This window comes from Cololabis saira, chromosome 10 (assembly GCF_033807715.1).
Source record: "Cololabis saira isolate AMF1-May2022 chromosome 10, fColSai1.1, whole genome shotgun sequence".
NCBI lineage: Eukaryota > Metazoa > Chordata > Actinopteri > Beloniformes > Belonidae > Cololabis > Cololabis saira.
Window position 1 is genome coordinate 33,851,422 of NC_084596.1, and position 15,933 is coordinate 33,867,354.

Consider the following 15,933-nt stretch of genomic DNA (forward strand, 5'->3'; position numbering starts at 1 on the left):
CCTGCTGCATGACGGGAAACAGCCCTGCGTCATGACGTCTGCCCTCAGCAGCGTAGCCGACCAACACTACACAAAAACAACCAGGAGACCCAACCATTATCCCTGTTATCATCAGAGGTGGGTAGAGTCAGTACTCGAGTTGTAAAAAGAATTCAGGGGGGATGGTGGATGTTATCATATGGGGACAGATAATTTGTGGTGATTGCAAATAATATAATATATTACAAATAATATCACAGACCAAAACACCTGCAGAAATACTGCAGGAATGACATAGCAGCAGTTAAATGCAGCCTTCTGTAAGCTTTAAATATCCACTGGGCTTACATCTAATACATCAAAACACAAAAATAAAAAACAGTTTTCTGAACTTATCAATATGATTCTGTCCTTCACAGGATAAGTAAAATGGATCACTGCAAAAACTCAAAATCTTAACAAGAATATTTGTCCTATTTCTAGTTAAAATGTCTCATTTTAGTAAAAAAAATCTCATTACACTTAAAACCAGACTCATCACTGGAAAAAACAAAAATTTTCACCTGTTTCAAGTAGATTTTCAATTAAAATAAGTAGAAAAATCTGCCAGTGTAATGAGAAGATACATCTTGTTCCACTGGCAGATTTTTCTACTTATTTCAAGTGAAAATTTACTTTAAAAAGGTGAAAATTGTCAAATAAGTTATTTTTCTGGTGTTATTTTTCTGGTGATGACTCTAAATGTTGAAATAGCAGTAAAACCACATTCATTGAAGAAATGACATAAAGGATGGAAAGGGGGGATGGCAGTTTTACAGGGGAGATGATTTGGACCGTTTTTATTTCAGGAGGGATGCCATCCCCCCTCATCCCCCCTCAACTCCAGTACTGCGTAGAGTAGCCAAAAATTGTACTCAAGTAAAAGTACTGTTACTTCAGAATAATATGACTCAAGTAGAAGTAAAAAGTAGTCATCCAAATAATTACTTGAGTAAAATTAAAAAAGTACTTGGTGAAAAAACTACTCAAGTACTGAGTAACTGTTGAGTAAAGTCTGATTTATTTTTTTAACACAACCATTCGAACAGACAAAAGTACAAAATAATCATCTTCAGGCCAATCAAATCAATAAAATAATAAAATAAATGAAAATTATTAAAAAAAAATAAAAATAGCTTAAATTAAAATAATCTTAAAGTAAATTCAAGTACTTTAATAAATAATAAAATAAATAAAATAATAACAGAATAAAAAAATAAATTAAGCACAAGTAGCACAAAATTTCAAGCCTTTATACTTTTCTTTTTTAACCAGAACTAGAACAAGCCCATGAACTCATAGAAACTCTGTGTGTGTTTGAGTATGTGTATATGTGACAAAACATGCAAAAACAAACATTTTTCCCAAAAAATCACTCAGTGATGTCATGAGATTGACGCGTACGCGGATAAAAGGGATAAAAAAAAAAAAGTAACAAGCTCAACGTAGCCTAAAGCGGAGTAAGAGTACAGTTTCTTCTTCACAAATCTACTCAAGTAAAAGTAAAAAGTATAGTGATTCAAAACTACTCCTAAAAGTACAACATTTCTCAAAACTTACTCAAGTAAATGTAACCTCGTTACTACCCACCTCTGGTTATCATTGACTGATACTCCAATTGGCAAAATCTGTTTGTCCTGCAACCATGGTAAGAACAATAAATTGATTAGATTCTTGTTTAGACAGGATGTCACCACAGTTCCTTATGTGGTCTCACACTGGAATAGGCACATGGGTCATATTGACTGGAAAAAGGTCTGGCTCTTACCCAACCGATACCTGTTGGCCAACAAAGTAAGAGGAATATCGTTTAAAATAATTCATAGATTTTATCTTTCTAATGATCATATTGTTAAAAGGTTTAAAATAGACATTGATGTGAAATGTGCTTTCTGTTCTGTAAATATTGAAACAATTACTCATTTATTTTGGCTCTGCCACATTGTCCAAAACCTCTGGATTGATATATGTAATTTTATTGTTAACAATATTGAAGAAGAATTTAAGTTGTTTTGGAGGGATGTGCTGTTTGGACTCTGACTTTGACAGGATTAAGGCAAAACCCAACGTAAACATTCATTATTAACCTCATCATACTGTTGGCAAAATTTCACATTCACAAATGTAAATTTACACATAGAAAACCCTCTTTTGTTGCTTATTACAATGAGCTCAAACAGTACATCGACTCCATTCCATTTTATCTTAATCAAAAGGCAATCAAAACTATTAATATCTGTGCTCATTTGAATGTTTTCTTGTAAACTCCTATCCCCCCTGGCATGAAATGTGATTTCTATGTTCTGTTGAAGATATATAATTTGTAAACTTCATGTTTTTGTGAAATAAAGTTTTTGAAAAACCAAAACCTACACAAACAATTTCGTGACAGATAGTGGGTGGACAAAGGTTTGGTCGTTATCACAAAGATTCTTTCTAACAAATAAAGTCAAAGAGATCTCTTTTAAATTAATACACAAATTCTACCCTGCAAAACAATATTTATCAAAAATTTAAGAATGATATAGATGTTAATTGTTCTTTTTGCCAAAGGCATCCTGAAACATATTCTCACTTATTCTGGTCATGTGAATTCACTTATAAATTCTGGAGGGACTTCCACAAGTATATTGCTGACTCGGTCTTTTCTGATTTTCATCTTTATTATAAGAATGTTATTTTTGGTTTTCATAATTTTAATCACAAAGATAGGGACGCTTTCTTTTTTATAAATCTGTCTTTATTTTTAGCAAAGTTTCACATCCATAGATTTTCATTTATATATAGACTCCCTTAAACGTATGTCAAACCAAAAGAGGGAACACACATTGTCATATTATAGAGACCCTTTTTCTGTCTTGCTTGATTAAGCTAAATTAATTTTATAGATATTTTTATTTGATTCATTTATACATATATATAATTTTGTATTGTATACTCAGTATGCAATACAGTATACTATACTGTATTCCAAAAGTTTTTGTGTATTTTGTGTATAAATGTTTGGCTAAATGTCTGTATGTTCTAAATCTCTAAAATGCTCAATAAAAAAAAAAAAAAAAAAAAAACTACACACGAAAATGTGTGTATTTTCAGCGTTAACTTTCACGAAAGACCGATGAAGATTCAAATTTAGTCAGTCTGGTAAAGGGTGATATAGCTCCCTAAAATAATATGTTGAATAAATACAACATAAATCACTCAGGTGCTATGACTGTTCCTATCACACTTTAAAAACAAATTCAGACGCTTGCAATGATAAATATTAAAGTTAAACACTACATATCTCCAATTTTTCCCAAAACACAAGAAAACTCCCCTCAAAACCACATATAAAAATTTTAAAGCACACTTTAAACTAAAAAGTTGTTTTATGTTTGTTAAGGGGTCCGAAACCTATGGAAAAAGGGGTTTTGTTGTTATTATTTTAACCTTTTTTCCATATGACTTAGTTAGTGTGAGGCTTTAATCTTCACCAACCCTTTCTCCCACTCACAAAACATTGTTTTTAATATTTCTTTTTATATTTAATATGGGGCAGTGAGGTGGCTTGGTGGTTAGCACAGTTGCCTCACAGTGAGAAGGTTCCTGGTTCAACTCCCTGGCCTGGCGGGGGTCTTTCTGTTTTCATGTTCTCCCTGTGCTTGCGTGGGTTCCCTCCAGTTACTCCAGCTTCCTCCCACAATCCAAAAACATGCTTAGTAGGTTAATTGGGAGTATGTCTGGTAAATATGTGGCTCTGCGATGGACTGGCGACCTGTCCAGGGTGAACCCCTGCCTCTCGCCTGTAATGAGCTGGGATAGACTCCAGCAGACCCCCGTTACCCTGCACAGGATAAAGCAGGTATAGAAAATGGATGGATGCCTATTGATTGATTGAGTGTAAGTGGTCATTCAATGTAAATATATAAGTGTGTGAATGAAATATGAATGTACTTTGTACATTTAATGAATTGTTTTGTGGAGATCTGAGGATCAATAAAATTTAGGTTAATTTGTTCAAATGGGAATCTGTCATTATTCTGCTGTTCTGCTCTGGCCAAAGTAATATCACAACCACCTGATGTACCCTGTCAGTCCCAAGTTCCATCTGTGCCATGTACGCATTGTGACAGACCTCAAAATAAATGTTAAATGGATGTGTTTATTGAAAGCTTCAAGGAATAATTAATAATAATAATTACAGCCTTCCACCAGCAGATGGCGTCATGCCGTGTTTATATGAACGAAGAGGAGGTCTCGCCCAACCACCACGCTTTAGGAGGCGTGATCAATCCCCCTCGTGGTCAGTTTCTGAAGCTCAGTTTGTGTTATAATCACCTCTGTAAAAAGCACAAGAAAAGTTCTCCCTGGTCTTGGCCATTCTCGATGCAAATAATCTAATTTGAAACAGTAGCATCTCATTAAAACTGTTCATTTGAACTGAGTGGGAAGACCAGGGCAACTGCTCTGCCGAAGCCGTGCAGTGGGTGTGAAAGTCACTTATGCCAACTATGAAGGCCGAACAAACTCTTCTGCTACACTTCACAGACCCAAAGCAAGATTTAACAAATCAAATGTTGTTGTTTGTTCATAAGACATTTATTCATATTTAAATTTACAAATTATAATGCGAGATACAAAGATAGAAGCTAAAACACAAGAAAATATACATCAGATACATTTCAAACAGAAGTGTATGTAATCTTTAGTAACAGCACACATTTATAGACAACTTAGATTATTTTGGTCCAGTTTCACAATTTAAATAAAACAAGAAACATACAAAGAACAAGGTTTGAACAAATATTTTTAAAGGGTTAGATCAAAGAAAAAAAAGAAATCAACCTTTCCAAGCTGTGCTGTAGAGTGCTAGATTTTGCATATCATATGAGCATAATCTTTCCTTTTACATTTTACCGTGAACACATTGCTCACACTGGGAGCGCAGTGCATTTCATGGCAGTAAAATGCTTTAGTTTTTTAGTGTTTGTAAAGTATCACTGTGCTCAGCTCAGAAACAAAACACACAATATAACACTTTAGCTGCCTTTGTATGAAACTTGAACTAGTCTGTCCTTGAAATGCACTAAAAGGATTCATAGCTGGGAGCGAGCCACTGAGTGATCACAGGACCGCTAATTCATTTAATCTTTCTGATTTGGCCTGTGTTTTTGCACGTTTTGTCATAAAGTCAATCTATATATAGATCACATATACAATCAATGTACAACTGGTACAAACACACCACGATATTAGTTATTACAAAGGGTACCTAATAAAGTGGAACGCTTTTGTTTCAGGCTTCTCTTACCTGTGGCATTTGCTTCTTATATATATATATATATATGAAGTATGTTGTTATTTTTAAAACAGTATATTGTTTGGCAGCATATCTTGCAAACATTGGAAAAGGTAAATGCTTAATTTAAAATTAATTTAAAATGCTGAGATGTTTTAAAATGGACTATCCTTAAAAAAAGACAGTTCCCATGCACTGCACAGGATATAATAATTATGCCAGTTGTTTCTTTACGTTACGTTGAAAGAACGTAAATAATGACATTCATTGCAAACAATGCATTGGTAAGTTCATAGAATATATTTGAAATAAAGGATATCCCAACCAAATGCTTTGGGATGTTTTCCAAACGTTTAGAAGATAAAATGCTGCAATACTCTCTTGCTTTTTCTTGTTTTGTCCTTTGGTTTCACTTTGGATTTAAGACTTAAAAAAAAGAAGCAATTCTGTTGACAGAAACGGTATAAAACAAAAAAAATTAATAGTAAACGGAAACTTTCTGTTAGTACTTGTTTATAGCAAGTACACAGGAAGTTGAATTTCTCAGTGCATTTTCTTACTTTGACATCATCACATTAAGTATGACATGTTGCTCATACAATACAGCAATATACAGAGCTAGTCTATACAGATACTTTGACAGCGTTAGACGTTGTGGCAGATAAGTGTGTACTCTATAGTGCCAACAAGCCACAGCTTCTACATGGGATAAAAGCATCATTTCCATTGGTTTTCAGGCCTGACTTAGAGGTTCTGCACACATGACAAAAGTTTAAACATGGCAAAGGACAATTTTAGCCAAGAAGAAAAACAATATACTTAGACAAACAAAACGTATCCCACTATCCAAACGAAGTAAACATACCAATAAAAGGGAAATCAAGCCCATTAATTCATGCACTCACAAAATTAGTTAAATAAAATCCCCTGCACACGTATTTTTTTTGTTTTACACAAAGTGAGAATAAAGGTGAACGCGAGTGCGGGACATCCTTAACACACGTCAACATACGTGATGTTGAAGCTACAGAACAGCCATTTTCAGAGCGGTAAACGCTGATGTAGTAGTTTCCTTCAACAGTACTTTATTGTAGCATAAATTTCACCTGTACTGAATTTCAAAAATATATTCTGTAAAATACTAATTTGTCTTATCCTGCACAATCATGTACACTCACATCAGCAGGTGTACCTAATAAAGTGGTGTTTAGTCTAATGTGTCCTGTGAAATGCACTTATCTGAAAATACCACTGTTTCCATATCATCGACAATTTTAATCAGATATATGTTTGCCAATGAATCATTAAATAATGCATCTCCCAGTTCTATGACCCAAACCTACAGAGTCATTTGATGATGATACTCACTCGTTTAAAGTTACGTCTTTGAAAAGCCATCTACCGGTATACGGGGTTTCTTAAAATAATAATGATTGATCTTTTTCCTATCTAGTTTGTTTTTCTTTACAAGAAAGCACATTTTAATCAAGAGCCGGTAAACAGGTCACAAGTGGTCATGGTGAGGTGGGGTGGGGTGTGGGAGGGCGAGTTAACGCATAAAGTGCAATAATGAGAAAAGGAACATGCAGTATGTGTGAACAAATTGAAATGAACCTTCACTGAAGTTTACTTCAATTTTGCACATCTATAGGAGCAAACACAAGACATGCTATGCACGTCTTTTGCAGAACCAAGCACATGCAGACAGATGAGGAAACATGGAACAGCTCAACGAAGGATGTAGAGGACGAGCGTGCGGAGGAAACAGATATTCAGTGTGTCACCAGTCCCAAAAGAGCTTACTAACGCACGTATAAAACATAAAAGAGTACGATGGCTCGGCTTTGCAGGTAGAAAAATAAGCAGGTGAAAGTAATTTGGTCCTACAGGGCATAAAGACCGGAGACGAGAGGCGATGGGGATGAAAATATGGTAAACGACACCGGCAGAAATGTGCCCTAAAATACATTCTCACTGCATCAGCTCTGCTGTTTCTAGTATAGAGGCAGCTCCATTGTCTGGAAAAATATATATATATATATATTTTTAATTTTTCAACTATTCTGAGGTCAGCTCTCTGAGGGAAATGCAAGAGTTTCCACTAAACCCCCAGCTCAATGAGTCCCACCCCCCCACCCCTCCACCCCCATGTAGTACACCTCATAAACCTACCTCAGTTCATACACATATTCATATATGTTGTTTTGCATAGATATCGAAATGCAAAATTTGACCACATTCTGTACATATAGAACAAAACATGCCTGTAAACAATTATCTCCATAACACAGACATCACTTATCCTACTAAGGTTTGATGAGTAAATATGAAAACACAGATGGTAAAACAATGGTGAATTATGTCGGTTAAACAAACTGCAAGTCTTTACTTGTTAATTTATCTTTTTCTCCCCTGTGTACGTCCTATTTTTCTTTGCATGAAAACCAAACCGTCAAACAATTAAGGCAAAGCATTTATCCACAGTGATTTATGATTTCATGCATAACTGACGATGCCTATTTCTTATGATTAAAATCAAAAGTCAGCATTTCCTAAAAATAAATTAGGTTTCAAAATAATTCACCTGCCTCATTGGGGCATATATTACAAACTATCCAGATAAATCACATACAATTAATAACCACTCTTTGCACAATCTGGTACAGAGGTAAAACTTCCAGTGTTTCCTCTAAGTTATTAAACCGCCTTTTGTTAACAGACATGTCTAATGTCACCTGTTGAGTATAAAATATCAGGTTGTCTCTGCCCTTATTTAAGCCTTTTCAAATAATACTTCTAAAATAAATCAAAACTGGATGCGACATCTTCAAAAGCAGAAACATGATTCATTCATTTCCTACATCGACGTGTAAAAGGGAAGCCGCACCAGTCTTCAAAAACATTTTCTTTGTTCTTCTCATTAGAATATGTTTTATAACTGTAGAAAAATTACCTCTGCATGAGCATGTGGAGAATAGTTTACAGGCGATCGAGGCGAAACGCGTCCTCTGTCGCCGGGTCAGCGAGGATCATGTCCGGGTCATTCAGCATGTGGAGGCCGTCAAGTGTTAATGGGTCAATTTTCAAATCGTCAAGAGGGAACTGGGAGTCCACATCAAAGCTGAGGTCCGTGGGGAGTGAACTCAAGTCCTTTGGCAGGCTGGGCGGCGACTCTCCGCTCACTGAAACAAGACAGCATCAAGGGTCAGCAAAGGTTAATCTTCTAGGTTAATTTAACGCTTGACGTTTCATTTTTACTTTTTCTAAACAAAGCATTTTGGCACAGAAGGGCAGATGGGAAAATCTACCCCAGATCAGTGCTGACGTAGTTTAGACGTGAACCGTGCGACTCATCACATGAGCGCTCAGCTTCCCCCGTCTCCAGACAATGATTACATCGCCTCCTCTTGGACGAGACATGACAAACACGACAGAATAAAAACAACATCCCTACATTTTTACAGATCTCTGTTCATTTCCACTTCTTTCTTTTTTTTTATATATTTTTATTCCTGATTTTTTCCCATTTTTCATCACCCAGTGCTCCTAAGGGACATACTTTTACACTTCAAGATTTGATAATGAAAATGTAAAATGTTCTGATTATTATTCGCCTGACATGAAATTCTTTCAACTGTGGGGGGTCCCCTCATGCTTCACCTTGAATTACCATCAGCTAAGACTCTTCTGCTCCAGCCTTCATTTGCTCAACATGTAACTCAGGTGAGGCAAGTTATATTTAGATTTATACCAGCATGCTGTGTCTGACATTAATTAATAGACATAAGTATGCTGGCAGGCTAAAATAAGATAACAAGCAAGGCATATACATACTGTATATTAGGCATAAGGGATAAGTGGCATATATATATATATATATATATATATATATATATATATATATATATATATATATATATATATATGGCTTAGGCTATTTACACCCGGGTGCAAGTACTGATGCGTAGGCTATTTACACCCTGCTACCAATATCAATGTATGCTATTGTAGGTTAAATACCCCATGTAATGGCACATGGAATGGCTTCAAACCTACAAGCAGCTCAAATGTGATTGACAGGTATTCACACCACTTTTGATAAACTTAATTTAATCTCTTCAAAATATCTTACAATGACATAAGAGCAAAAATTGTTCATACAAAAGTGTGAGAGCAGACGTTTGTCTGGCTCTATTGTTTGACATGGTTCCAATTTTAGAGTGGTGCACATGCGCAACGCATTTGTTTTCATATGTCAACAGGGTGTGAATAGCTCAGCTGGTGGGGGCTTATATACAGTATATATATATATATATATATATATATATATATATATATATATATATATATATATATATATATATATATATATATATATATATATATATATATATATACATACATATATATATATATATATATATATATATATATATATATATATATATATATATATATATATATATATATATATATATTTATATATATATATATACATATATCCTCCAGGTTTACATCGTCTGGTCTGTACCAGCTCTTAAAATTTGGCAATTGTAGTCTCCTACGAAAAACAGCCCCTCACTTTAAATTAATAACGACAGCTATAATATAAAAAAAACCCTGAACCCTTTCAACTTCAAAAAGAATTAAGAGGGCAAGCAGCAGCCGAGTGCTGCAAATGAAATGCTCTTAATTACATGATTCTCAGCAATTTTCTCAGCAAGTGTGAACGCCTCTATGAATCTTTCACTGCTTTTGCATTTCGGCTCAGCTTTTGTTCAAGTCAACAATGACACAGTGTAATATGTCATTCTTCGTTGCTCATTTGAAGTTATGTGTCACCAGGGGAGTGTACTCTTGTTCACATTCCTATATTTACACATCACTGAGTTAGCATCGTATTTGTGTACAGGCTGGGATGTACTTTATCATAGAGTCTTGAGTTGTAATGTCACCTGTGAGAATGATGTTGGGGATGTTGCCATGGCTCCTGCATCCAAGTTGCTGGGAGTCCTGGAGGTTGCAATGGCCAGTCAAACCCATCATCAGTGCCTGGGAGTAGTTGAGTGTGGAGGTCTGGCTGTACAGGCTGTCAGAACTGATGGGGGCCTCAATCATGTTGAACTGCTCCAACTGGTAATCACATGAGACAGAAACGCTGCATTAACCATCTTATCTTGAAAGTTAACGTGCTGTTTGAAGCTGGAGCAGACGCTGAAGCGGTACCTGCTGTGAAAGAGCGCTGGCCTGAATGGAGGGCAGCTGCTGGTCATAGAAGTCTGCAAACACGCTGCCCAGCATGGAGTTATGCTGCAACAACAGAGGAGTCAGACACGACTTTATCCAGGTGAAAATAACCATGCAGGACTATCAACATGGAGATTTATTACTGATGCAAAAGGAATATATTAATCATAAAACAGAGCAATAACACTGATAATGTGCTTAAGTACTTAATATCACCTAAGAACATTTTGAAATGGCAAGAGACTATTTATTCATGTTTACATAATACAATATTTGTCTATTTGCTGAAGAGATATGTGACATACACACATTTGAGCACCTCAGGTGAATATTTCATGAAGTGGAGACGGTGGGGAGGCTAAGAGGAGCTCATCATGGGTCCTGGTGTCTCAGGGGGACTGGACGGAGGGGGAGGGAGGAGCTGGCTAATGCCGCCTTTCAAATATTAACAGGTGTGACGTCAACTTCTAACTTTAGGTTTAAATTATAGATACAAAAAAAATGAAATGCACACAGGCACCATGAAATACTTTACCCGACGTACACAACTAGGTAATTCTGGATGCAATAGGTAAAGCTACGTTTACAAGAAAATAGATACAGGTACGTCTCCAGCTGTTGTAATCCGAAGAACAACCACGGACAACCGATGAAAGGTTGGAAAACTCTGTGAACAACCTCACACAAAAAAAAAACAAAACAAAACAAGAAAACGGTATAAAGAAAATCCTTCTACAACAATCCAAGGATCCCAAACACACTTTAAACTCCTTAAAGGTATAGTCTGTAATCGTATTCCAAAACATTTATTGTTATACTGGGTGAAATGGTCCTTCCATCCTGAGAGTAGCCAGTGAATAATGTGTTCAGAAAAAGGAAAGAAAAAAATCCGACCTCTCTGACAGCTTTAATCCTGTAAAACATCTGACCAATCTGTTTTTTGTGCATGTTACAACCAAAAACGTAATAACGGCCAATAACGTAATAACTGCCAATAACGTAATAATTTTGGCCATTTCAAATGTAATAAAGCCAATAGTGTAATAATGTGCCAATAATGTAATAAAACTTTTGAGCCAATAACGTAATAACTTTTTGCCGATAATGTAATAAGGCATTACATTATTGGCTGGTTATTACGTTATTGGCCTGATATTAAAAAAAACCTTTCAAAATGTAATAACTGGTGCTGATAATGTAATAACACATAAATATGACAGCAGCTCTTGGAAATAAAGTTTTTTTTTGCAGTTTTTGGGCAGTTAGTGCATTATTATTTATTTCCAATCCCAAAATCTGAACTGCAGTGAACAATACACAGGATAGAACATGAACAATCAAAATTAAATCAAAACTGTTCCTTCTCAAATGAAAAGTAGCTTTCACTCATATTCACAAAATATGGAGCAATACAAACATCTACACAGCTGCTTTATCATTACCGTAAAAAAACAAAAAAACAACAACAACAACTTTGAAACGTCACTTTAGCCAACATGGGGCCTGTAAGCTCAATGTGTTGATGTAGTTTTTAATTTTCAAACATGAAAAACAAAGTTAGACATATGAACCCTGAATGAATGAATTTTAGATCTATTTGTTGACTGGTTAACAGAAGTGTGTTACAAGCGTCCTGAGGCGTCTCTCTCTTCTTCTTGTTTTTATTATTGTTTATTTCCAATCAAAAAATCTGAACTGCAATATATAATATGCATACAGCAAAAACATGAACAAAAAAATAAAAACTGTTCCTCCCCAAATGAAAAGTAGCTTTCGCTCATTTACAAATGTGGAAAAAAAACTTAAAATAGTTGACAAAGGAGGAATCATAACAGACAACTGGCATTACTTCTTCCAGTATATGTCTTTGATTTTGTACTGCCCGAAAGTCAGATGAGTAAGGACTATCCAGGCTTTCATCCATCGGCTGTCCTTGCTAAACAACTCCTTTATTCTTGTGCTCAGACCACTGTTGCGTCCAGCAGCCTTGTACAGCTTCATAACTGCTGCACCTTAAATGTTTATAATTTTGTACATAGAAATTCCACTTTTGTCTATTGTTCATTTGTTTATTTAACACCTTAACACCATAGAGAGCGAAACTACCGGAGTCAAATTCCTTGTTGGACATTGTTCGAACCTGGCCAATAAAGCTGATTCTGATTCTGATTCTGATAACACTAATAGAACAAGTGTTTCTCTGATATAGAGGTTGGGATGAAATGGTGCCGATAGTGCCTGGAATAAGTGTGAGACCCGATTAAATGTCCCCAGCATGGACATATCTTGAATTAAAGCAAATTCAATAATTTTTGATAAAATCTCTGGAGGCAGGTATTGGCCTACCAGCTCATTTCCAGCATCCTCAATGTCATTGTCAACCAAAGGGTTAGCCATAGACTGTTGATCAGAATTAGCTTCAGTTTGAAACAGAAAGCCAGGTTCATCAGCTATACAAGCAGGTTCATCCGATATAGAGGGGGGGTCGGGATTGTTACAACCAATAGTGTAATAATGTGCCAATAATGTAATAAAACTTTTTTTTTATTACATTATTGGCACATTATTACACTATTGGCTTTATTACATTTGAAATGGCCAAAATGATTACATTATTGGCAGTTATTACGTTATTGGCCGTTATTACGTTTTTGGTTGTAACAGTGCACCGAGTGGCAGGGATTGGTCACAGGACCAGAGGATTGGCTGGGGGGAAAGAACCAATGAGATGCCTTCATTTTAAGTCCCGCCCACGCCCCCCTCTGTCCCATGCGCGCACTCATCACGTTGAAAATCTTGTCGGAAAACTTCACACACTCGAGTCACGTTTGCTGAAGAATGGCGCAGAAAATGAGAAAACGCAGCCAAAAATACCACCTCCAGCGTTACTTGTAACGGCTCGCCCTGCTAAAAAGGCTAAAAAAAGAAAGCCAAAGTGCGATTCTGCGGCGCAGGTTGTCCGCTACTGGGGGTCTGCCACGGACCCCCAGTAGCGGACGCCCCCACTCCGCCCTCACCATCCCGGTGAGGGCGGAGAGCGCCGGTGCGGGTGGCGGTGCGCTGCGGTGCAGGCTCTGTTGCCACAGCTACGCCGTAGGGTACAGCGTAGCCTACAGTGTAGGGTACGCGGCAACGCGCACCATTCTGCGTTGGTGTAACCATAACCATAAATCATAAATCAAAACCATAAATCAGCCTTCAGTGTGTGCTCTGTCTGCTGTTCTGAACTTCTCTGTTGTGCTCATTTTGCTGGGACGTCGGGTCCCTCCGCCGAGACACAACTTTTGCGGTATGTGTTCATTGTTGTGTCTAAAAATGATGCGCAGTAACCACCCAATCAGAAACGGTACAGATATTCTGTGATATTTTTTTATATTTATAAAAAAATTTAATTATAAAAAAATAAAGTAACTTTGATTGGGTGGGCAGGACCCACGTTTGGGTGGGCACAGCCCACCCCTGCCCCCCCCCCCCCCCCCCCTAAAACCGGCCTCGCTTACAGGTGAATGAGACATGGGGTAGTTTTGTTGAAAATGTGCTGTCCAAAATGTCCTGGAAAACTGGACTCCTGCAAATGCACGTTCCCCAAAGTTTGTGGGGGCGTGGCTTTGGACGGAGCGCTGACGGGAGGGGGAGGAGGGTGTGGGGCTTAGAGGAGGTGCCACTTTCAAATCTTGCTAGCTCTCCAACATTACTGACTATACCTTTAAGGCTGTAAGGTTGAGAGCCTTAATAAATAATAATATAATGTGGATACCTTGAGAGCTAAGCGGTGGGAGTCAGGTTCCTCACAATCCCCTGAACCAAGCGTGACCAAAGCTCTGAGTACAGACGTGGGTAGAGAAGCACGCAGTATGATGCAAGAACCACAGACCTTTAGGGCCTGTGAGGCCAAATTCCATAAAACAAGAATTGAAAGATTAAGTTAACTACAAAAAAAGAAGATATTGGACGAGCAGTGAGGTGTGCTGGAAGGGGCGTCAATAAGTATTGACTGTGAAGGGTGCTTTTTTTAATTTTCGAAGTTATTTGAAATTGTGAAAAATGATATGTCATTAATATATTACCTTCCCTATTAGTAGCCTTTGGGTATTCAGATCCTCCTTTACACATAAAAAACATTTCCACTGGTAACACACTTTTGACAGATTTGTGAGGCTGCGGTGCGTGAAACTCTGAAGGAACTTTAACGCAGGTTGTTCGTGTCCTGACGATACATAAGATGGCATGCAAACAGCAGGAAGTAGAGATTTTTCAGAAATACATTTTCATGCTAAGTAGATGTTAAAATAAGAACAATATTTAGAAAAGGTCCTGTGGCACCTTAATGGCTGGATGTGCCACAACTTTCTCCAGCTAGACAAAAAACAAAACTGAGGTAAAAACCACCAACCAGGCCAGAAATCTTGGACTCAAAGCTAAATTTGGAAAAACGCATTAAGGTAATAACAAAGTCAACCTACTATCAACTTAAGAATATATCTGATGTCTCAGCAGGACCTGGAGACACTAGTCCAGTATTCCTCTTTAGTAGCTTGATTATTGTAACAGCATCTTTACAGTCCACCTTAAAGTCAGTTAGACAACTGCAGCTCATCCAGAACTCTGCTGCTCCAGTCCTCACTGAGACCAGAAAGTGGACCACATCAGTCCAGATGTGAGGTCTTTACACTCCATCAGAGGACAGACTTTAAAGTTCTGATGCTGGTCTATAAAGCTCTGAATGGTCCAGGACCAGAACACATCAGTGACTCCTGACCCAGTATGAACCTTCCAGACCCCTCAGGTCATCTGGATCTGGTTCTTTATCAGTTCCCAGAGTCAGAACCAGACACAGAGAAGCTGCGTTCAGCTTCTATGCTCCACATGTCTGGAACAAACTCCCAGAAAGGCTTATATCAGCTGAAACAGTTTATTTAAGTTCAGGTTGAAGACTCACCTGTTCTCAGCTCATCCGAGTAAAGCTCCAAATCTGCAGTTCCAAAGTGTAATCATATTTTAACTACTGATTTTATCTATCGGTATTTTTTCTTTCTTTCTTTTTGTTTAAATTTGAAATCATGCTTTTTTATTTTTTACTATGTGATGATGTTTGGATGTGACTGTTTGAATCACCTTTTTGTTGAATTGTGTGATACAAATAAACTTGCCTCGCGCCTGCTTTCTCTCGCTTTCTCTCATTCGGGTCATTTAAAACTGCAGCAGATGTTTCTTTTTCCCTTGCTATCCAACCAAAAATGAAATAAAATGACTGAAAGAGTGGATGAATAAACCAACCACAATCAAATAAATGCAGAGGAGGAGGAGGAGGAGGAGGAGGAGGAGGAGATGATTGGAAACCAACCACGTGTCAAGAATCCACTGGCCCGTAAAAAAAGGGATGCCTC

At 37.1% G+C, this 15,933-nt stretch overlaps 1 protein-coding gene across 2 annotated transcripts in view; it reads right to left on the bottom strand.

Annotated features, from left to right (window-relative positions):
• Positions 1-7,458: 7,458 nt before the first annotated feature.
• crtc1a (CREB regulated transcription coactivator 1a) overlaps positions 7,459-15,933 on the bottom strand; it is a 28,158-nt gene continuing 19,683 nt past the window's right edge. For both annotated transcript variants that reach the window (XM_061732663.1, XM_061732662.1), the window contains exons 13-15: positions 10,526-10,609; positions 10,255-10,432; positions 7,459-8,481 (exon numbers count right to left, since the gene is read on the bottom strand). In XM_061732663.1, coding sequence (XP_061588647.1) covers positions 8,279-8,481; positions 10,255-10,432; positions 10,526-10,609 — 465 coding nt within the window. In that variant the 3' untranslated portion in view covers positions 7,459-8,278. The remainder of the gene's footprint in view (positions 8,482-10,254; positions 10,433-10,525; positions 10,610-15,933) is intronic.